A 23,433-nucleotide genomic window follows, 5' to 3' on the forward strand; every position below is an offset into this window, starting at 1 on the left:
TATCCTGTGGGGAAGACAAAGTAGCCAGGGTAATATGGGCCCATACTTCAGCTGTAAATACCGAGGTGTAGTGAGATTTTTAAGGATCTTGCCCGAGAGCACACCCAGCAAATGAGCACTTGAAGCCAGCTTAGTGATGCACATCTGTAATCCCCTCTGCTTAGGAGGCTGAGGCAGGAGCATCCCAAGTTCAAAGGCACCCTCAGCAACTTAGCCAGGTCCTGTCTCAAAATAAAAAGGGCTGGGGGGTTAAGTGCCCCTGAATTCAATCCCTGGTACCAAAGGGGCAGGGAGAGACCCTTGAGGCTGGTCCCCGGTTTTGCCACATAAAGTAATGTAGGGTAGGTACAGCTCTCCTCCCACAGATCCTTCCCCACCACCGAGGCCTCTAGTCCTGGGTAGTGGGGGGCTCCATTCTGGGGCTGTATCGGTTTCCTCCCTATGGGGAGGATTAGGCTCATCCTCTGGATAACCGTGATTGGAGATGTCCCAATGCCATTAAATCCATGACTGCTTCTGCTTGCATGGGGCAGGGCTGAATCCCTTACCCAGAACTTTGGCAAACGATGCAGTGACAGGAGACTCAAGATCCAGTCCCTGTATCTGTGAATCTCTGCCCTGTGACAGCACCAGCAACAACCATGGGGTTCATCAGACAGTCACTGAGTGAACACCCACTCTTTCCTGCAGCCAATGTGTGCCATGCAGGGCAGAGATGTAGCTGTCTGCAGTGGTGGGGCCTGGTGCACACTAGACCTGAAGTCACAGCTTTCATAATGATTAAGGTGACCTGGTCTCTGGTCCAGCCTCATCTCCCAATGGAGCGGGAGGATGGGGTGATGATGGTGACCGTGATGGAAGCCTGACTCACTTGTAAGTCTTGAGTGAAGACTGGATCCTCAGTGCTGGTCTCTAAGGTCCTCAGACTTGACCCTGAAGACTGCAGGGGGCTCTGGAGACCGTGTGGTGTCAGCCACCTGCACTGTGGAGGTCTGGGAGAACCAGAGGCAGCAGGTGTCAGTGCAGGGGGCCATATAGTGCTTGAAATCATGCACATGTTTCCAGGGCACTGAGTCCTTCTGGATCCCGTGTGGATCCTCCTCCTCCTCCTCCTCCTCCTCCTCTTTTTCTTCCTCCTCCAGGAAGCCTTCCCATCTCCCCATTCAGAAAGCACTCACTTCCCAGTCTTCTGAGGTCCCCCTTGGTCATGACTGGATCTGTCTTCTTCTGGTTCTACATGGGAACTGGGATTTTAAGGTACTGGTAGGAAGTCAGGAATATTTGGCACAAATCTCAGTCATGTGGTGTGTGACGTTGGGCCTTGGTTTCCCTGGCCACAAAATCCAAGGCTTTGCAGCCTTCAGCTCTCTCTGTGGGAGGGAGCAACTCCCCTGGAAGTTCCTGAGGTTCTGAAAGAGTCAGGTCCACTGGGAACCCTGAGGATCTCTGATTTCCACCTGGAGTTCTCCTCCCTCCTTAGGGGTCTGATAACCTGTGTGTCCTGAGACCGTTCTAGAATGTTCTTTCTTCTGTTCTTCTCCACAGATAGACCACTTCTGGGTCTGCATGGCTCCGTAAAGGATGAAGCCCAACCCCACAGGCTCCTTCCCAGAGACCTGCAAAGCTGCAGGCCAGGGCGAGAAGACCTGCCCTGTCTGCCAGGCTAGGGGAGGGGTCTCAGGTCCAGGGCCTGGCGTAGGGTCTGGTTCAGGGCTTGGAGCAGGACCCAGTGCTGTTGTAGGGCCTGGACCAGGGCCTGGTGTGGTTCTAGGGCCTGGGCCAAGAGCTGGTGCTGCTCAAGGGCCCAGTGTGGTTCCAGGGCCTGGGCCGGGAGCTGGTGCTGTTCTGAGACCTGGCCCAGGAACTGGGTCAGGACCTGGGCCAGGAGCTGCATCATCACCAGGGACTGGGCCCCGACGGGGGTCAACAACCCCAGCACCAGCACCACAGCCGAAGACTCAGTCCAAACCCACTCAGGCACCCAGGCAGAAGGTTCTGGTGACAGGAGGAGGAGGCTACCTGGGCTTTAGCCTGGGTTCCAGCCTGGCTAAGAGTGGCCCTTCTGTCATCCTGCTTGATCTACGCAGACCCCAGTGGGAACTGCCCCCAAGGACTGAGTTCATCCAGGTGCAAGGACGGGGTTCTCGGGGGACCTGTGATGGTGGTGGTGGGAACACTGTCTGTTGTGAAACCAGGGTTGGGTTTGAGGTCACAGGCCCTGGAGCCAGACCGTCTGAACTCCTGCTCCACCTCTTACCTCCCAGCTGGGCAGTGGTGGTCACAAGGCTCCACATCCCTGAACCTTGGTGTCCTCATCAACAGAAAGGGGACAATAATAATATCTATTTCACAAGGGTCTCAGGGGGTTGATGAGATAGTGCATGAGAAATGCCCAGCGCAGCCCCTGGGACCCTGATGAATGGGGACCAGAGATAAAGAGGGTGAACTGTGGAGTCAGGTAGTAAACCCTGCCCCACAGCCTTTCCTGACCCTGAAGATGCTTGGCCAGGGCTGGGCCAGGGGCGAGCTCTGGGACCTGGAAATATGCAGAGTTATTATTTCAGTTGGCCTTGGACTTGAACCTCCTACCCCTACTCCTTCTTCTGTTTTAGGCTGATGTCCGAGATGAGGAAGCCCTGCACCGGGCCTTGGAAGGGGTGGACTGTGTCTTCCACGTGGCCTCCTATGGAATGTCTGGTGCTGAGAGGGTGAGGCCCTGTCATTCATACCTGGGGTTAGACAGAGTGGGGTTCCAGTCTTGCTCTGCCCTTCAGACCCACTGGTGCCCATGTATACCTGTAGCCTGTCACCTCCTCCAGGAAGGATTTGGGTATTCCCAGCCTGCATTCTACATCCACCACACCGAATACTAGTTCTGCCACTTTCTAGCTATGTGACCTAGAGGAAGTTAACCTCTCTGAGCCTCTCTTTGCTCACCTGGAAAGTGAGGACATTACTACTACTTATGTTACAACCCATGTGACAGTATCTACCAAAACACACATACACCCTTTAATCAGAAATTATACTTATTTGTATATGGATGACATTGCTTTTAATAACAAAACACTGGAGATAACCTAAATACCCATCAGTTGGGGACTATTTCAATAAATAGTCTTCGGGCTGGGGTTGTAGTACAGTAGTAGAGCACTTGCCTAGCACATGTGAGGCATTGGCTTTGATTCTCATCACCGCATTTAAATAAATAAAATAAAGGTCCATTGACAACTAAAAAATATTTTTTAAAAGTATCTATTAAATAAATAAATAAACTGTTTTGAATTCACACAGTGAAATTCCTCACAGCCATTAGAAAAAAATGAGGTGATTCAGAATGTGTTCATAGCAGAACAATCTCCAAGGTGCAAAACAGTGTTTGATATCTTGTTGGCTTTTTAAAAAAAAATGCTAGGATAAATGTTTATTTAAAGGCACAGGCATATATGCTGATATTTAAACAAAGATTGTAAACATACACAAAATTATTAACAACAGTTACCTCTGGAGAGGGGAAAGGAAGGAAGACTTGGAATCAGGAATGGGAGAAAACTTCCTCTTCATTATACTGCTTGAAGTATCTTTGTTGCTTTTTTTTTTTTTTTTTTTTTTTTTACAGAGCTGGGATAGAACTCAGAGCCTCACACATAATAGGCAATTCCACTGAGCCACACCCCCAGCCCCTGTTTGAATTTTTTGAGGGGACTGAGGGTACTGGGGATTGAACTCAAGGGCACTTGGCCACTGAGCCCCATCCCCAGCCCCTATTTTGTATTTTATTTAGAGTCAGGGTCTCAAACTGAGTTGCTTTAGTGCCTCACTGTTGCTGGGGCTGGCTTTGAACTTGCGATCTCCTGCCTCAGCCTCCTGCATCACTGGGATTACAGGCGTACACCACCGGGCCCAGCTAAGAATAAAAATAGTCTTGAAATAAATATGGAACCCACCTCTTGATGGTTTTATAAGGATTAAATGAGATTGAGGATTGTAGACTCTTGCCCTGTCCCTGGGGCCTAGGGAGCTGCTATGCAGAGTTTGTTCTGGGTGTTTCCACCCCAGTGTAACTACGATGGACAGTATTCCTATGTCATCTTACAGAGAAGGAAACTGAGACTTTGGAAGCACAAAAAGGATCCAGCATATTTTGAGTCACTCTTTTGTGGCCAGCCCTCTGCCAGCCACCACCCCTTGCCAAGGGTCTTACTTAATCCCGGTGACTACTGAAGGGTCAACCCTCACTTTACAGACGAGAGAGCTGAGGGTCAAATGGGGACAGAACCTCCCCCTAGCCATCAGGGAAGTGGTGCAGATCTGGGCACCCACACCCCTGTGGGCCTCCCAGGACCCCTGCCCACAGTGGTGGGGTACCCGCCGGGCTTTCTGCCGCCCCTCTCTCCTGCTTGACCCTAAGGTCAGCCTCTGGCCTCAGGGACAAGACAGGGGACAGTACCATGACTTCCCACCCATGTCTTGTCTTTTAGCTGCAAAAAGAACAGATTGAATCTATAAATGTCGGAGGCACCAAACTATTGATCGATGGTAGGCTGTGTGCCAACTGTGCTGTCCTTCCCTCCCACCCCTGCCACAGGCCCAGCTGCGGGGGACAGGGTCAGGGGACAGAGGCATTACCCTCCCGGCCTGGCCCTGCCTGCCCAGCGAGGGCCTGTGGACAGCACGTCCTTCCTGTGTGCAGACCTTTCGGGGCCCTGCATGGGAATGTCAATGTGGCAGGGAACATGGGGGCGGGGGAGGGCCGTGAGACAAGTCGCTGAATCCCCTAATGGAAGACCCACACCTGAGCCCTGGGGGCCTGCCCTGCACCTTGACTTTCTCTCTCATTCTGGAGTGTCTTTTTTTTCCTCTGTCCTCACTGAGTGAGACTTTCATCTGACCCGTCCCTGGCAAGGTGGCTCAGGGGCCAAAGCCACACTGGAAGGAAGTGGGCCTGGCACCCAAGGGCCCATGGAGCAAGGCTTCAACCCACCCCAAGTTGGGGGAGACCTTCCCTCCAGAGCTGCTCTGGATTATGGGAGGGTCTGGGGGTCGGGGTGTGTGTTGAAGACAAGGAAGAGACCAGAGGATTTGCCTGTGGGTGTGCTCACACTCAGCCCTGGGTGCGCACGTGTCAATCACTGCAGTCTGTGTCCGCCGGAGGGTTCCAAGGCTCATCTACACCAGCACCGTCAACGTGGCATTCGGCGGGAAACCCATAGAGCAGGGCCATGAGGACTCAGTGCCATACTTCCCCCTGGACCAGGTATTGACCTCCAGAGGGGGTGGGTGGGACCAGGGTGAGTGCCAGCAGGAAGGGATACCCAAAACTGGGTGGCACAGGCCTGATCCTATTTTAGCTTGTCAAGTTGAAGGGGTTGTGAAAGTCCTCTGGCCTTGAGCCCCAGCTCCTTTTGACCTGTGTGACCCTGAGCAAGTGGCTTCACCACTCTGAACTTCTGTTTCTTCATCTGACGATGATTACTAGGGGGTCATGGAAGGCAAGAAATGAGATAATGAGTATGAAAACATCACGGGAACACTAAAGGATAACATAAGTAACTCCTCCAGTGAGTGACCAGCACCAGTGAGTGGCACAGGGCAGATATAGGGAGCTGGCAGGAGCCTCCCTGAGTCAAGGTGCCCTGGTTGTCTTACTGCCTTGCATCCAGTGCACTTCTGTTCCTGAGACTCTGGAAGGAGATGCCCTGTCCTCCCACCCAGAGGGAGAGAGAGGCAGTGGGGCTCAGGGGTTGGCCATCTCCCAGATCCACACCTTCCCATTTGAAAGGCAAGGTGTAGCCTTGGGCTGGGCCAGGCTGGCCGGGCATTGCCAGTAGCGTTGCTGACCCCTATCTTGTGGCTCTGTTCTCCTTGTCCCCGCCGGCAGCACATAGACCACTACTCCCGAACCAAAGCCATCGCTGACCAGTTGACCCTCATGGCCAATGGGACTCCTCTCCCAGGTGAGCACCAGGGGCCTTCTCTGAAATGCCCACGTGATTGTGGCTTCTAGCTGACACGTGTCTGGACCTGCCTTCCTTCCAAGGGACAATCCCCAGGGTTTTGGCTTTTCATCATTCAGAGCATCCTAAGCACCTGCTATGTTTCACCTGCAGCAAGGCAGTCTCAAAAGAGTCTGGTCCAGCCTCTGCCCATCTAGTGGGGAAGAGGCTGGGGCTCACCCAAGGTTGAGGTCTCTTTCTTGTCTCATAGGAGTGGATCCAGGTGTAGGGATCCTCTTTAGATAAAAGGGTACAACAAATTAAATATAGAATGAGCTGAGCCCTGTGGAAGGGTGGTACAAACGAAGAACCTGAAAGTCTAACCTTCAATAGCTTTCCAGAAAAATCTGCCTCTGCTACCTCACTGCATTCTCTCTTCTGGTTACAGAGAAATAATAACAGAATGTGAACAGTGCTTACTACACACCAGGTCCTCTATTGCATGCTAATCTTATATGCAAAAAGCTCTGAAAGCTTTCTGAAATTCAGAAACAAAAGAGAATCAGATGACTTGGTTTCCCTTTATGATCAAAATCATCTAAACTTGGGAGCCAAGCCGGTGTAGAGAGCAAGGGATAGTTGAAATCATTAGTCCCAGTTTACAGGTGAGAAGAACTGAGACCGAATAACTGGCTTAACTCAAGGTCACACCATTGTGAAGTTGTTGAGGTGGAATTTGAACCCCAGGGGAGTCTCTGCCAGAGCGTGGAGTTTAACCACTATGCTGCACATTGGGCACAGAAGAGCAGGTCTCTAATGCACGGGCATGTTTTTCTAAAATGTTCCCCAGCCCCTGTTACCCTGGGCCAGCCAGGAGTCCACCTCTGATCCCAGTGGAAACACCCCTTGTGGTTGAATTCTCTTGTCTACCTGGGGCCTCCCTACTCCAACCACAGCCTGCATGCCAGACACCTAATCCTCCGGCTGAGAATAATTTATATGAGCATCCACAGCTTTCCATGGTCAGGAGAGTCATGGATACCCTGGGCCTGGCCCCTCTGTGACGTGGCTGCCCAGTGCCCCACTGGCCACTGTCAGATGCAACCTGACCTCCCTCCACCATGCCCCAGGGACCCAGAGTTTAAACTTAGCTGCAGGTTGTTTACAGGGCAGCTCACCTGACACCTGCCTTCCAGGAGTCCAGCCATATTCACCCCAGATGATTTCCACTTCCTACTACCCAAGCTGGTCACTGGGACTGTCCCTCTAAATTGGCACAGAGGACCCTGTGACATTGACATTGATGCTGAGTCTGAGATCTAGATCCCAGCTCAGCATCAATGCAGTTGTGTCCTCCTGTCTCTGGGCATGTTAGTGTCCTATAGCTACCACAAATTTGGAGTCTTAAAACAACAGAAATTTCTTCTGTAGTCATCTGGAGGCCAAGATCCTGAAATCAAGGTGTGAGCTGGGCCACTTCCCTCTAAAGGCTCTCGGGGAGAATCCTTCCATGTCTCTTCCAGCTTCTGGTAGTCCCTGGCATTCCATGGTTTGTGGCTGCTGAATTCCTGCCCAGGTTGGACATGGTGGCACACACCTGTAATTCCAGCAACTCAGGAGCCTGAGGCAGGAGGATCGCAAGTTCAAGGCCAGCCTCAGCACCTTAGTGAGGCCCAAAGCAACTTAGTGAGAACCTGTCTCAAAAAAATAAATAAAAGAAATGAAAAGGGCTGGGTTATAGGTTAGTGGTAAAGCACCCCTGGATTCAATAGCTAGTATCAAAAGGGAAATTTTAGTTACAACAATAACTTTGAATAAACCTCACAAAACATTTTTAAAAAGAGAGAAAAAAGTCCAACTCCAGCCCTGCCTCCATCTTTACCTGCCACCTCTATCTCTGAGCATCTCTCTCTCTTTTTTTTTTTTTAAGTTTATATGGTGCTGAGGATCGAACCCAGGGCCTTGTATATGCAAGACAAGCGCTCTACCACTGAGCTACAACCCCAGGCCCTCTGAGGATCTCTTATAAGGACTTTTGTCATTGAATTTAGGGCCCAGCTGTATAATACAGGATGATCTAAAGATCCAGATTACAACTACAAAGACCTTCTTTCCAAATAGGGTCACATTTGCAGGTTCTGGAATATGGATGTCGTTTTTTGGCGGGGAGCCACCATTTCACCTGCCATTCTGGGCCTCTTTGTCAAGTGAGGACGTTGGGGGATGTAGCAGTCAGGTGTTGAGTTGATGCAGAGACGCCAGCCCTGGCTCACATGTGGAGAAAGGGAACTTAGGTTGAAAGAATGTGGCAAAGCTTCTAGAAAATAGATTTCCAGAAAAATGGCCAACAGGTCTTGGAAAGGACAGAGTTGGGGCAGTTCAAGGACCTGGGTGGCAGGAGCTGATGACCAGTCTCTTTAGGGTGGGCCTTCTAGGATTTGGGTCTTGGTGATAATGATGCTCAGTATTGCTTTTAGGTGAAAGAGCCCCATGGCCACCATCTAGATGGCTAGCCCCGCAAGACCTTGCAGAGAGAGTCTCCCCACAGGAGGATGGACTGCCAGTGGTAGAGGGTGGTCTACACCAGAGAAGGCCCAGGAGGTGTAGACAGCACAGTGCTTTCCTTCCCTGATGGGATGCTCCCCCCCAATCTCCTGACCACCCACCCCTATATTCTAGGAGGGGGTATTCTTCGGACCTGTGTGCTGCGGCCCCCAGGGATCTACGGCCCTGAAGAGCGAAGGCACCTACCCCGAGTGGCGGTATGTCACCCCAGACTTCCAGGACCCCAGGCAGAGGGAGCCAGGTTGATGAGCAACACTGACGGGGCCTCCCTGTCCGTGGTCACCATATTGAGCCCGAGGCAGAGGGTCCGGAGCCTGGGACCTTCAGATGTCCATGACCCCAGCAGTTCATGGGCCCCTCAGCCTTACCAGGAGCAGAGCCGTCACGTTTGCTAGACAGGCCGAGGCGTGGGTTGGGAAGACAGAGGGGATCCTATTGCCCCCGCTCACACATGGGTCCCTGAGGGCTGGGTGAGTCATCTCACACTAGCAAGCGAGGGTCTTGCTACAGAAAACCTTCTTTGGAAAAGGCTAGGTACTGGGCATAGAGCCACAAGGTCCTGTCCTCACATTGCTCACAGCCTGGTTAGAGCGACACATACCACCATGTTTACAGCTTCAGCATGGTGAGGGCTGGGCACAGGGACATAAAAGATGAGCCTGGCGAGGGGTCCTGGAGGGCTTCCTTGAGAGGTTAATGGGGGGAGTGGGGTGGCAGGGAGAAGGTAGACCAGGTAGAGGAGGCAGCTCAGACACACACCGAGAGATGAGAAAGGTCCTGGTCAATGTGGGAAGCACCAAGAGGTTCCTGTGGCTGAGTCTCATCTGGGAGTGGAAGGCCCTGGGGGAACAGGGGCCAGCGGAGGTGATGCTGCAGTCTGCAGTTTCAGAACACGCCTCGGCGGGGGCCTTAGGTCTGTTTTCTGTTTTTTAAGTTGACTGGCTTCTTGGGGGATGTGAGGTCAACCCCAGTGACTCCTTCCCGCCTCCCTTCAGTTATTCATTCAACAAATATTTGCTGAATTCCTACTATGTGCTCGGGACGGCTCTAGATTTTGAGACAGATCAGTGAACAAAGCAGAGGACTCCCGCGCTGTGGGCTTCTGTTCTCACACAAGGAGGCGGATGATAAGCCATAGTCATCAGTAGGAGGCAAAGTCGGGGCCTGACCAGGAAGGGCTTCTTGGCCATCTGTCAGGACATCAGCTTTCAGTGACAAGCTGGACACCCAGGGATGATTCTAGCCAGGAGAGACATGGTCTGCCTTGGGAATAAATGGGCCCCCCACTGTGTGGGATTAGCTGCGGGTCAGGAAGCTGTGGTCAGTGTCCAGGTGGGAGATCAGGGCAGCAGTCAGGGTCACAAATGGCCAAATCTGGGTAAATCCTAAGAGCAGGGCCACCTGGACTTGCCGATGGATCAGAGGTGGGGTGTGACAGAAGGTGGGGACATCAAAGGTGGTGCCAGGGCGGGATGTCCCCAGCTGAGTGGCATTGGCGGTGCAAGGGGCTTGGCCTGGAGCCAGACACTTGGGACCGTGGGCATCAGAAGAAATGTAAAGCCACCCCAGACTGAGTCCCTTCGTTTACTGCCCCCTCACCCTGTGCCAGAGCCACATCAAGAGGAGGCTGTTAATGTTCCGATTTGGGGACCGCAGGACACGGATGAACTGGGTTCACGTTCGCAATCTGGTGCAGGCTCACGTGCTGGCAGCAGAAGCCCTCACGGCGGCCAAGGGCTACGTGGCCGTGAGTCTCTGATGTCCCAAAGGCTGCAGGCAGGGGTTCCCCAGGGTTGTTGGGTCCCCAGTGGGCATTATTACCTCTTCACAAAGATCCTGTGAGGCTGGCGTTGATTCCAAAATGACAGCCACCCAATGCATAGCATTTTGCAAATATTGTCACATTGGGTCTTCACAGCAGCCCAAGAGGGAGATTTCATTAGTTTCTCCCTGTTTCTCAGGTAAACTAAGGTACAGAGAGGTTAGGTGACTGCATTGGGATCCCACAGTATGGTGGCCCCAGAATTCACAGGCAGTGGCTCAGGTCTGTCCCTGGGCCTGGGGGGCTGCTCAAGATAATGAGGGGATTAGAGCAGCTGCTGAGAGCCATCGGAAAGGGAGGGGTCAGCAGATAGGCAGATGCCTGACTGTCCCCCATCCCTGTGTCCCCCTCAGAGCGGGCAGGCCTACTACATCAATGACGGGGAAAGCGTCAACCTCTTTGAGTGGATGGCACCCCTGGTAGGTATCAAGCACCACCCGCTCCCGGGATGAGGACCTGCAATCCTGCTGTCTCTCCCTGTCATCTCTCCTGCTTCCAAAAAGTCAGATCTCATATTACAAACCAGCTCTGGCAACACGGTCCCCTGCGCGAGATGGGAACTGGCTGCAGCTGAGCTGTGGCTGCCCCTGGGTAAGGCCATGTATTTACCCAGCTTGGCACAGCTCCTTCCTGACTTGCCTCCTGATTCACATTGGCTTCGAGCCCTGTGGAGTTTTATATTTTGTGATGCTGGGGATGACACAAAACCAGGGGCCTTGCACAGGCTAGGTAAGTGCTCTGCCACTGAGCCACACCCACAGCCCTTTTTAATATTTTATTTAGAGACAGGGTCTCACTAAATTGCTTAGGGCCTCACTAAGTTGCTGAAGCTGTCCTTGCGATCTTCCAGCTTCTGTGATTACAGACGTGTGCCACTGGGCCTAGCTCATTCCATTTTATTGCCAAAATACTGCATTCTGTGGCTAGACCCCATGCTGTTTTGGCCATTCATCAGTTGATAGAGATTTGGGTTCCTCCACTTTTGAGCTGTTATGAATAGAACAAAGAACATTGATGTATGCATTTTTATTAGGTTTTGTTATGTTTTCATACATACCTAGGAATGGATCTGCCAGGTTATATGGAAACTCTATGTTTAGCCTTTTGTAGAGGAGCTGCCAGATGGGTTTCCAAAGTGGCCACATTATTTTCCATCTCTCCAACAGCGTAAGAGGGCTCCGATTTCTCTGCATCCTGCTCGCCTTGTTTTGGTCTCTCTGACTTGGAGAGTTATTACACAATTCATCCTGGGGCAGCCAGGATGGCTGTCCTGGAGATTTCATTCGATTTTAGTAGATCCTTCAGAACTGTCCTGCTATCTTCCCCACATTTACTGGGTCCACCCCCACCCCCACCCCCACTTTAACAGATAAATCAATTCTAGAAAAATCGATTTTACTTCAGTACCTGGGAGTGTCTTCAGGCGTGGGCAAATGTAAATAATGATTAAATAATGTGAATGAGCCCAGGTTCAAACTCATCCCATGCATTCAACTCCTGCCATGAGTCGTCTAGACCAAGGAGAGATTTCATTTCAAGACTGGTGCAGGCATGGGGCTGGCTGCGGGTTGGTGGGGTCTTCTGTGGGCCCCAGGGTAGGAGGAGCAGGTGGACAACCTATCTCATCTCAGGCCATGTTCCCTTGCAGTTTGAGAAGCTGGGGTACCACCAGCCATGGATCCAGGTGCCTACTTCCTGGGTTTACCTGGCAGGTAAGGAGAGGAGAGTGTGTGAAGGCCTCCATGTGCCAGGTGTACGTGCGAGTGCTTTACCTTATTTGAAATTCAGGACCAAGACTAAGATAAGGGAGTGTGGTGTGGAGGTATCAAGGGCCCAAAACTTAAAGAGGCCGTGCAGGTGAGCCAAGCCCTACCCTGCCCTTGAACATGTGGGGCCTCTAATGTAGACTCCAAAGGCACCTCACTTCCCTCACCACGGGCCTGGGCCTGTTTACACTCTAACCCACTTGCAAGGCCTAGGCACGGCTGCCTCCCTACAGCTGGGGAGACACACCAGACAAGGGGAGAGGGAGCCCTGGAGTTGCCCTCTCCCCAAGGTCACCTTGAAGTTAGGGTTGCTTTGGGACACATGGAACTTCCTTTTGACCCTAGATTCTCCTGCTTATCCTGAAGGTCAGCCCCTGCTCCCACGCCCCTCTCCACAGTGTCCTGGCTTCTGTCCTCCGTCCCACCCCCAGTGCCCTTTGCTGGCCTCTTTCCAGCTAGAATGTAGAGCAGACATCGGGCACGGAGTGATCAGCCCCAGGGGACAGGTAGCCCTCAAGTCACAAATGGCTGTGGTCCTGACCCACCTTTGGCGGAATCTGCTATATTTTAAATGCACCACATTTGCAAATGTGCCCTCCTGGGCACACCCACGCACAGGGTGACTTCTCATGTGCAGTGTTGCCACTGTGATTGACACTGCTGACCGCCCCCCTGGGACTCTGAACAGAAAAATACTCCAGGCAAACCTTAGACCAGTGATGTCAGGATCAGCGGGAAGCAAGCGGGAGGGAAGTGGCAGTATTTCTTTTTTGTGTTTGTGCCAGGGATTGAACCCAGGGATGCTCAACCCAGAGCCACATCCCCAGCCCATAGCAGTACTTCTTAAAGTGGCCCACTGCACTGCTCTCAAGAGAATAGGAGAGCAATTCTAGAGATGACTTCGAGTCAGCTCACATTTACCTAAAACCTCTTTTTTTTTCCAATTTTTTTTAAGTTGTAGATGGACACGATTTATTTATTTATTTATTTATTTATTTACTTATTTATAAGTGATGCTGAGGATCAAACTCAGTGCCCCACCTGTGCGAGGTGAGCGCTCTACCACTGAGCCCCAGCCCCAGCCCCAAACCTCTGTCTTTAATATTACTGCCATAGCAGGTTATTTGTGACTCGGTTCCCAGCTACGAAGGTACCCCAGCATGTGCTGCTAATTGAAAGGAATCCAATGACTTTTGCAAAAGGGACCCTGAGCAAAGCAAATAATGTCCCCCATTGATAGGTCTCTGAGGGCCTCCTGAAGTTTGCACTGAGGGAGGCCCTTGTCCCTGGCCCCTCTCCCCACAGCCACCGTGATGGAGTTCCTGCACCTGATCCTTCGGCCCGTCTGCAGTGTACCCCCTCTGCTCACTCGCAGTGAGGTAAGTGGGCTGCTAACAGGGAAGACCCTGGCCCTGAACCCCCTCTTCCCCCGCCCCGCCCCTGCACATCCCTACTGCCGCCTCACCCCTGGACAGCATAGCTGGATACTTAGCTAAGATCTCAGAACCTTCTGTTTAGTCCCAGGTTTGGTCCAGGACTTTTATAATCATCCCAGTCACAGCTTTGGTTGTGCCCTCCTGGTGCAAACCAGTCCTGCATACCTTATTTCACTCATATGCAACTTAGCTTTCCAGAAAGACTGGAGGAGCCCAAAAGCAAGCTCCATGACATTCATGCTTTTGAACACCACCAACCCCATCATCAGCTCTCAGTACATGTGCACAGGCACACATCCACAGGCACACACACACAAGACCTGGTGGGCCCAGCCTCAGTTCATGCTTACTGGATAATAAGTATAGACCTACTGTGTACAGAATACTATTCTTATAGTAATGATGATGCAGGTTGTTTGGTTTTGTCTACTACAGATTGAACTCAAGGTACTCTACCACTGAGCCACACCCCAGCCCTTTTTATTTATTTTAAGACAAGGCCTTGCTAAGTGGCCAAGGCTGAGCTAGAACTTGTGATCCTCTCACTTCTGCCTCCCTGAATTGCTGGGATTACAGGCGAATGTCACAGCACCCAGCAAAGATACAGTTTTATATTTGCTTGGCACATATAGCTTAAAAGAGAGGCTATTTTAATTCAGATTGCAAACAGTAGCACAACAGCTGGTGTTTGGGGTTATTTGAAAAAACCCTTCAGTCCACTGTCTCCTTTGATGCTCTCTGATGCCCTGCTACATTAGGAAAGGCAAATGGTTATGCTCTCCATTCATGAGACACTGAACATCGTTAGAGAAATTAGTGGCTTGCCCAAGGTCACACCCTACTGGAATTGACTAGACTTCAGGTCTAGAGCTTTCTGACCCAGGAGGAGGGAGGAGGGAGTTACCTACCTATAATTTCTCCTTTGAGCTCTCCAGACCAGCAGAGAGAATGACAATAGTGACCATCTATTGAGTGGTAGTGAGAATGCTAGGCCCAGTCTCTGAATGCCATTTCATTTTCACTGCTGTGGTCAGTTGTAGATTCTGTTATGTCCATTTGCAGAGGAGGAAATGAGACACATAATGAAATAACCTGCCCATGCTCACTCAAATAATATCACTGGGATTCGAACCCAGACCTAAATGACTCCAGGATTCATCGCTAGCTTGCCAAGTGCATCAGGAACCACACCTGGTAGTGCAAAAGAGCTGCCAAAGTGCTAATGGATTGTGGTCAGGCAAAAACTTGGCCCCACTCCCTCCTGTCTAAATGGTAGATTTCCTTGTTCAGCTCAGGAGCCCAAGATCTCAGTTAGCTGGGGAAGTTTTTCAGCTGTGGTTTAGGCACCCTCTGCTGGCTAGTCTGTGACATACCAATCAGCTTTCAGGTTTGATTTACAGCTTTTCATTTATCATTTATTGAGCACCTACTGTGTGCCAGGTACCTAATGAGCAATGGAGGCAAGAAGATGGTCCTTACCCCCAGAGATCTCACAGTCTAAAAAGGAAGGCATCCTTATCATAAACCAGGCAACTCCACACACTGTGATGACAGCTACCAGAGAAATGATGAGGAATGCCAAGTATGCAAAAGGGACACCTAAGCCAGCTCTGAGGAAGTCAGGAATGAGGTCACATTTAAGCCTGATCTCTGAGAATATTGTGTGCCAGGGCCTGTGTTAGTTCACAGCTATATCTCTATATAATAGGTAGTCAATAAATATGTTTGCATTAGGAAAAATACGCTTACATCTGCACTCCCCAAATCCCTGAACTAACTGGTGCCCAAAAGAACAAGAGCTGGCCTCTCTCCCTGTCCCATGGAAGTGTCCAAGACCAGGTGCTTGACCCCAGAGACTATTTCAATTGCCATGGGAGAATCAAGCAGCTGGTGGACCCTTCCCCAATGTCCAGCTGAGAAACAAGAGAGGAAGAAATGAGACAGGTGAGAGGGCATCTCCAAACCCAGTACGGCAGGGAAGAACATGGGCTAGATAGAATGAGCTCTCCTGTGTGACCCTGGGCAAGTCATTTAAGCCCTCTGATCTTCAATTTTCAAATATGCCTAGAGGAGATGGTGCCATCTTAGAAGAGTAAATAAAATAAGGCATATAAAGGTTTGGGCCCAGGGAAGGCACATGGTATGTTTCATGACAGCTGTCATTATTACTCTTGAAGACTGTGGGCCCCAGTGGCAGGGAAAATGCAGATCAGACCTTAGAGAGTGATCACTTGTGCATAATTGAATTCCTGTCTTAGGGACGCACTGCTAATTGGCTGGGAGGGATTGAACCCCTGCCCGTTGGGACACTGCAGGAGCAAAACGCAGCAGCAGGGTCCTTTAAAATCTCTGTGCGCAATGCCTAAGTTCTCTTTTCCCTCTCCATAAACAACAAGGTCGAGGATGCTCGCCCTATCCACTAGCCAGGCCCCTGGCTGTCCCGCCTCTCCCGCAGGTGCTCAGCGTGGCAGTGACGCACACCTTCCAGATCGCCAAGGCCCGTGCTCAGCTGGGCTACTCTCCCGACAAGTTCAGCTTCGCCGACGCCGTGGAGCGGTACGTGCAGTCCACGACCCGGCAGCCCAGCGGCTCCACATCGCAGACGCTCCTGCGGCTGCTGCTCGGGCTGCTGTTTCTCCTGGGCCTGCTCGGCCTCGCCCTGCATTTCCTACGCCTGCAGCCCGTGCAGGCGGCGGGGAGGCGCGTCTGACCTCTCTCCCCTTTGGAGCGCCTGCTCAGTTCTTTCTGCCCGGGTTCTCGGTGCTAGTACCCTCCCCTCCTGGCCCTCGGGATTTGGACCGGCCTCTGGGTCCTGACCCCGCCCCTTGGGCCTAGCCACGCCCCCATCAGCCTCCTGGGTTGTACTCGCCCCGCCCTCCGTGTTTGGGCACGCCCCCGCTCTGCCGCCTGCACCCTAGCCACGCCCTTGACCCGCCCCCTGAGTCCTGGCCCCGCCTCTCGCTCCTCCCCCGGCCTGGCCCAGTTTCTGAGAGTCCCAGCCTCAGCCTGCTCGGTCTTCCAGGCCTTCCTGGCCTTCCCACGCCTGCCCAGTCCCGGCCCGCCCCCCGGACACTTCCCTGCTCTGGCTCTGCCCACTTTCTGGCCTCACCCCTAAGCTTGAGCCCATCCTTTGCTTTCTCCTTCTGGGACAGAATTGGCTCTTCCTCCTGTGTCCATGCCCTCCCTGTTGTAATGCGGCCCTGGCCCCGCCCACTCCCTCTGGCCCCACCCCTTTCCAGCCCCGCCTCCCGGATCGGGGGTCTGTGGGCCAGTACCTGTGGGTGGCGTCGGTGGAGTTTGCATTTCCTGCAGCCATTTCCCGGAATAGTGGATCTTCCACACTTCTCGGGCTTCTTTGGGCATCTTCATCGATATCGTTTCGGAATCTTGGGTTAAACCCATTTTAGTAACGTTTCGTTTGATCCTCCCCATTCAAACGTTGTGGGTTCTCCCATTCACACAAACGAGCTGGAGCTTGGAGGGACCCAGAGACCCAGACAGGTTTCTTTCTGCCCAGCCCAACTTGGCTTTTTGGGGTTCCCGGTTTATGCTTGTGGAGATGATTCAGCATGGTAAACACAAGTTTCAATTCCAGATCGGGCAGGATAAAAGAAACTTTGTCAAGTATTGGGTGTCTCAAAAAAGTACCAATATAGTTATAATGGGGAAAACAGAGTTTAATTGGTCATATTTTACGACTTAGTATTGTTCCTATTTGTTAATGAGGGGTAGTGGTGATTGATCATTATCATCTTTAAAGGTTAAGACCACAGAATTTATTAATCCAACCCTGCTCCCCATAGAAATTGCACCTCTTATCATGTTGATATCAACTGTGGAGACCAAGATTTCAGTGTGTAAATAGATTCATGTATATGTGTACATCATAATGTGCAGACATGGAATTGACTGAGCAAACACCACGGATCGTGGCAGAAGAGAAAGCCATCACGAGCCTGTGGTGGAAGGGAAGAAATGTGCTAGTCAACGATAACAGTCATACCAACTATGGCAGTCATCGACCATCTCAGAATGTGACTCTGATGAACAAGGAAGACAGTTTGTGAAGGAGCTTAAAATGGCATGCTGGCCTTCTAGGTGGCATTGCACGTGTTATATAATGTTTTAAAGATCAATAATAATCCTTTTTGTCTGTTTAATGTTTGACAGCTTGCAAGGATTTTCATCTATATGATCTTATTTAATTGTTACAGCCACCCTTATAATATAGTTTATTATTGTTGACATTTTAGATGAGGAATATGGGGCTGGATTTAATGTCAAAGAGCAGGATGGGGTGGGGGTCACTTCTCTACAGCTGGAGTAACTTGAAGGAGCTTCCCAAGCCACAGGCCAAACTACAATATTCAGTTATTTCTGTTCTGCACCTGCACCCAGGGTAGAGGGGAATCCCCTCTCTAGGGGGGAGGTCCCTCTAACCTGGATGTCAGGGGGAGCCCCCATCTACACCCAGGGGAGAGGGGACTCCGCCCTCTAGGAGGGAGATCCCTCTAACGGGGTGTCAGGGGGAGCTCTTATACCACCACAGCCAGGGTAGAGAGGACTCCCCCCTCGAGGAGGGAGGTCCCTATAACCTGGGTGTCTGGGGCAGGGAGTTCATAAAACACCGCAGTGGGGTAGAAGGGACTCCCTCCTCAGGGCGGGGGGAGGTCCCTCTAACCTGGGTGTCTGGAGGGGGGGTAGCTAGTATACCACCACAGCCAGGGTAGAGGGGACTCCTCCTCTAGGGAGGAGGTCCCTCTAACCTGGGTGTCAGGGAGAGTTCGCACTGACATCCAGGGTAGAGGGGACTCCGCACTCTAGTAGGGGAGGTTCCCTCTAACCTGGGTGTCGCACCCCTCTATGGGGAGCTCCCCTCCAACCTGGTTGTCGGGGGGGAGCTCCCATGGCACACAGGGTAGAGGGGACTCCCTTCTCTAGGGAAGAGGTCCCTCTAACCTGGGTGTCGGGGGAACTCGTATACCATCGCACCCAGGGTGGAGGGGACTACCCCCCTACCCTGACCATGCCAGATCTGGGATCTACCTCTTTCTCTCGTATCAACAATCCTCAGGCTTTTGAGGCTGGCAGTCCTTGGGCTCTCTTTCTTCTTAGTAACACATTGGCATCTAAACTCACCTCTTTCTTTTCTCTACTTTCATTCTCTACCAACTTGAGTTTTTTGTTTGTTTTGGTACCAGGAATTGGACTCATGGATATTCAACCATTGAGCCACTTCCCCAGGCCTATTTTGTATTTTATTTAGAGACAGGGTCTCACTTAGTTGCTTAGTGCCTCACTTTTTCTGAGGCTATGCTTTGAACTTGTGATCCTCCTGACTCAGCCTCCCTAGCCACTGAGATTACAGTATGCACCACTGCACCTAGCCTGAGTAATCTGTTCTCAGTAGAAGAAACAGACTGACACTGTTCATATTATCTTCTAGATCTTTTGTGTACTGCCTGACCTCACCCTTTGAAACCCCAAAGCCAAGGATCAATTTCTTTGTTTTCTGCATTTCTCCAAGCCATTGCTTCTCTGAGCCTCTGAAAGTAAAATGTCTAAACCCTGAGCTGGAGGGCAACATAGGTTCCTATGCCAAGAAAGCTTCCTAAAGGAAGTTGACACCTCCACCCAACAGACAGATTGAAAAGTATTTAGAAGAGCTGGGGTTGTGGTTTAATGGTAGAGCGCTTGCCTAGCACGTGCAAGGCGCTGGGTTTGGTCCTCTGCACCACATTTTAAAAATAAATAAATAAAGGTATTGTGTCCAACTACAACTAAAAAAAATTTTTTTAATTAAAAAAAAAAAGTATTTAGAGACTCCCCCAGATAATCAGCCTCCATGAGGTTCTGAGTGGGAGGAAGTCCTGGCTTATTTGAAGGCATTAAGGGAAACATGTATGAAGAAACAGTATCACCAATCAGAATGGAACATCAAGGCAAAGTGACAAGCTTTCCCTGTCAGTACTGAAGCTATTATCAACTATAGATCCAACGTGGGGCATCTAAAATGTCCTCCTGAGGGCTGGAGATGTAGCCCAATGGTAGAGTGCTTGCCTAGCTTGTGTGTGTATGGGGCCCTGGGTTCAATTTCCAACACTGAAAAAAATATTATGTATACATGTCCTCCCTTGACTCCCTATTCCCTCTCTATTTATTTCTCCCCCCTCTTTAAAATTTTGTGATGAGTTCTCTATACTTGTGTTTCCATTTCTTCAACCCATTTCAACGAGGCTCTAATAAAGGTCATTAATGACCTTGCCCATAAATCATAAAGCTGGTCTCTATCTTGCCAAACCTCTTCCTAGGATTCAATATAGTCGGTTCCCGTAGAACTCCTTAAAACATTCTTCTTGGTTCCTCGGGACTCTGTCTTGGCCCCCTTCTCCCTCTGGTCTTCTGGGTGAGTTCATCCACTCCCATGGCCTCAGTCTCTCAGGCCTCCCAAATCTGTGTCATCTTGCTCAGAGTGCTTTCTTGACCTCCAGACTTCTTTTCTTTTTCATTGCCAGAGATTGAACTTGAACCCAGGGCCTCACACATGCTAGGCAAGAGCTCTACTACTGAGCTTCACCCCCAGTCTCCACCTCCAGACTCCAGTGTCCAACCTTGGGTTCTATCCATTATCCCACAAGTTCCTCAAACTCAATGTGAACCAAACTGAAACTGAATTTATCATCTTTCCCATAAACCCATCCTTTCTCTGCTTTGTGTTCCATCATCCCTGGAAGAGGAGAGTCACATTAGCCATTAGTGGCCTAGGCCCAGCCCCTGGGTATCTTTTTTTTTGGGGGGGGGGCAGTAATCAACCACTGAGCCACATCCCCAGCCCTATTTTATATTTTATTTAGGGACAGGGTCTCACTGAGTTGCTTAGTGCCTCGCTTGTGCTGAGGCTGGCTTTGAACTCATGATCCTCCTGCCTCCTGAGCTGCTGGGGTTACAGGTGTGCTGCCTGGCCTGGCCCCTGGGTATCATTTTGAAACATTCCTCCTCACAATCTCACCAGTGAGTTCTGTCAGATCCACCTCCACAATGTCTTTCTGGCCCACCCTTCAGTCCTACATACTGCCTCCACCATGGTATAAACCTCTGTCCTTTCTCCCAACAACAGCAGTAACCTTGATAGAGTCCCATGTCCCTACTGAGCTTTCTAAATCCCAAGTTAGAACATGCCACTCTCCGGTTTAAAACCCTTCAATGGCTTCCCATTGCTCCTGGGGTCAGATTCAGAGCCTGACCTTGGCATTCACGGCCCCCTCCGTCTGTCTCTTCAGCCTCATCTCTTGCCATTTGTCCAATCTTCTGCCCAGCGGCATTTAATCGCTTCCTTTAACTGGCACCTCGGACTCACCAGGCTCTGGCCTGCCGGCCACAAAGGTTTTCCTGTTCTTGGAAATCTCTTCCCAACCTTCCCTTGGCTAGTCTCTCAACTTCAGGTCCAGCTAAATGTCACCTCCTTGCTTCTCCTGGGCCAGGTTAGCACCCTGCACGGCAGACATTCCTCACGGGTGTAATTCATGAATTTACAACGTCTGTAACTGCTGCGGCTGGACGCTGTCCGCCTGGTCCATCCTGCAGCCTCAGGATGAGCTGGGCTTCCAGCAGCCTCCTAGTTGTGCAGTGAAAATAAAGGACCCCAAAGCAATCTGAGGACCAATGAGAAGTGAATCAACTCAGCTGAGACATTAAGGTTGGCATCCCAATGGGAGGCCAGACCCAACTCCCCCAGCCCCTCCACAGTCCCCTGCCATCTGCTCTGCCAACAGAAGTCCATGGGTGTCAGGGGCAGCACTCCCAAGGACCTGGGCCAGCAAGGGACCCTCTCTAACTCCATTCCTGAGCCCAGCCTCCTCCCCTCCACCGCCTCAACTTTTGTCCTTGAGAGATAAAGAGTTTCACTCCCTGTGTTCCCGGGACTGGAAACATTCAATTAATGCTTCCTGCCGGGAACTTTGCAAGGTATCCCAGATGTGATTCCCCTGAAGAAAGGGAGGAGTTGTTTATTTTATTTGAAGGAAATGGAATTAATAGGTGAAAGAGAAGTTTGTGTACTGGGCTAGAGTTGGAAGGTTTATTTCTCTTATTCTTCCCCCATTTCGTTAGAAAAAATGAAGTATCAGAAAGGAGAAGAGGGATAAGACACTGAAGGGGGATTGAAAAATATAAAGATACAAAAGTGACACCATCTGGCTGTGGCAGCGGTGGGATTCGAACCCACGCCATCGAAATGACTGGAGCCTAAATCCAGCGCCTTAGACCACTCGGCCACGCTACCGCCCGCTTAGACGTCGAGCCACTCAGCCTATGTTAGTGTGATGACGAGGGTGCCTTGTTCTCTGTAAGCTCCGCCTTCATAAGTTTGCGCATGCCCATTATGAGACCGGCCTCCATCCTGTCGCCTCTGCACTTTCGCCCCCTGGCTTCCTTGGCAGTCCTGGAGTTACGGTACTCTTGTCCCCGGCTCAAGAAGTACTGTAGGAAGCCATCATTAAAAAAGAAAGATTAGTTCCTAAATGTTAAACATTAACATCCGATCTTCACATGTGTCGAATTTGATTTTTGCAATTTCTATGGATGTGATGCTGCCTATGGCCACCTGGGGGCGGTGCTGCGCTGCGGTTTCCTCCCAACTGGGGTGGGGATCCCGCAAGAAACCCAAGTTTGCACGGAATCCATTCTGCCGGCTCGATTCTCATCACAAGCTTCCTTTGCAGCCCCGAGTGACCTCACGGCCTGGCCCCTGCCCTCCTGATAGGAGAATCACGTGTGGGCTCCTTCAAGCATAATTATTATCCCATTTTACAGCTGAGTAACTTGTCTCAGGTGCCCCAGCCAAAGCCATCCTTCCCCAGCCTCCAAAGACCCAGGTTCTTCTGTGCAGACTATTTGAGTGTTATTTTTTAGACTAATGCAATAAATTTAGAGCACAACACAGCAACCTTCATTTTCCGTCATTCAAAATTGTTAATATTTGGAGATTCGCTTCAAGTCTTTTAAAATAATAATAATAATCCTGTAAATAAAATTGAAGTCTTTTGAGATCCTCAAATTTTATCATTCTTCCTCTTTCCTCAGGTGTTTCAAATCCTTCCAGTACACTTTTCCCTAATTTTACCTTCAGATAGGCTTTATCTACTTCCTTTTCGTTTAAATTGGGTTATCCACTTCCTGGCAAACAAAACCCAGGGTTATAAAGACAGCTGGGTAAGTTGATGTGATAATGGCCCTCCAAAGATGAGCACATTCAAATCCCCAGAACTTGTAAATGTGTTGCCTTACACATGGCAAAAGGGACTTTGCAGATGTAATTAAGGATCTTCAGATGGGAAAAGTAGCCTGGATTATCTAGATGGTCCTAATATAATCACAGGGATCCTTAAAAGAGAGGCGAGAATTCAAGGAGAAATGAAGACACCAGCAAAAAGGGGAATACACATAATCTCGACTAACTACAAAAAGTAAGAATACCAATTCTCTCCTGAGACCTCCAAAAAGGAACTCAAAGTGTCTGAAAACACCTTGAATCTGGGACTTCTGATTTTGGGAACAATAAGACAATTATCTGTGTCATTTTAAGCCACTAAATTTGTAGAAATTTGTTACAGCAGCAGTAAGAAACTAATACAGTGTGTAAACCAGGGGCTGGCTTGGGAATCACAAAGCTGAGCTGTTTCTCAGGGTGTGACATTAGGAAAGTTCCTTCTCTTAGGGCCTCAGTTGCTCATTCCTGCAATATACTGTTACATATAACAACATTAATGTGACATAATGTAACATACATTGAATGTCTGTATGATGATGACAATAGCCACCTCTTAGGAGCTGCTGTGAAGATTAATTCATTCATTCTGCAAGTATTTCTTGAGCACCTGCAGTGTGTCAGGCATGTTCTGATCATATCA

At 50.5% G+C, this 23,433-nt stretch overlaps 1 protein-coding gene and 1 non-coding gene across 2 annotated transcripts; one reads left to right on the plus strand and one right to left on the minus strand.

Moving 5' to 3' along the window:
• Positions 1-1,581: 1,581 nt before the first annotated feature.
• On the plus strand, positions 1,582-16,235 carry Sdr42e2 (short chain dehydrogenase/reductase family 42E, member 2). The gene is made up of 12 exons (XM_046454380.1): positions 1,582-1,636; positions 1,943-2,127; positions 2,613-2,708; positions 4,482-4,539; positions 5,139-5,257; positions 5,882-5,957; positions 8,616-8,698; positions 10,111-10,248; positions 10,677-10,742; positions 11,972-12,035; positions 13,395-13,468; positions 15,981-16,235. Exons 1-12 carry the CDS (start codon positions 1,582-1,584, stop codon positions 16,233-16,235), a joined length of 1,269 nt encoding a protein of 422 aa, XP_046310336.1.
• Positions 16,236-21,724: 5,489 nt separating this feature from the next.
• Trnal-uag (transfer RNA leucine (anticodon UAG)) lies at positions 21,725-21,806 on the minus strand. Its single transcript has one exon. It is a non-coding gene; the product is annotated as a tRNA-Leu (tRNA).
• Positions 21,807-23,433: the final 1,627 nt, after the last annotated feature.

This window comes from Marmota monax, unplaced genomic scaffold, assembly GCF_021218885.2.
Source record: "Marmota monax isolate L192 unplaced genomic scaffold, Marmota_monax_Labrador192_F-V1.1 WCK01_AAM20220418_F8-fsc00086, whole genome shotgun sequence".
Taxonomy (NCBI): Eukaryota; Metazoa; Chordata; class Mammalia; order Rodentia; family Sciuridae; genus Marmota; species Marmota monax.

Bases quoted from the DNA above. Each gene is read 5' to 3' on its own strand.
- Sdr42e2 (XM_046454380.1), top strand. From the start codon at position 1,582: ATGAAGCCCAACCCCACAGGCTCCTTCCCAGAGACCTGCAAAGCTGCA. The intron at 4,540-5,138 runs GTAGGCTGTGTG...CAATCACTGCAG, and splicing joins CACCAAACTATTGATCGATG to TCTGTGTCCGCCGGAGGGTT. The intron at 13,469-15,980 runs GTAAGTGGGCTG...CCTCTCCCGCAG, and splicing joins CTCTGCTCACTCGCAGTGAG to GTGCTCAGCGTGGCAGTGAC.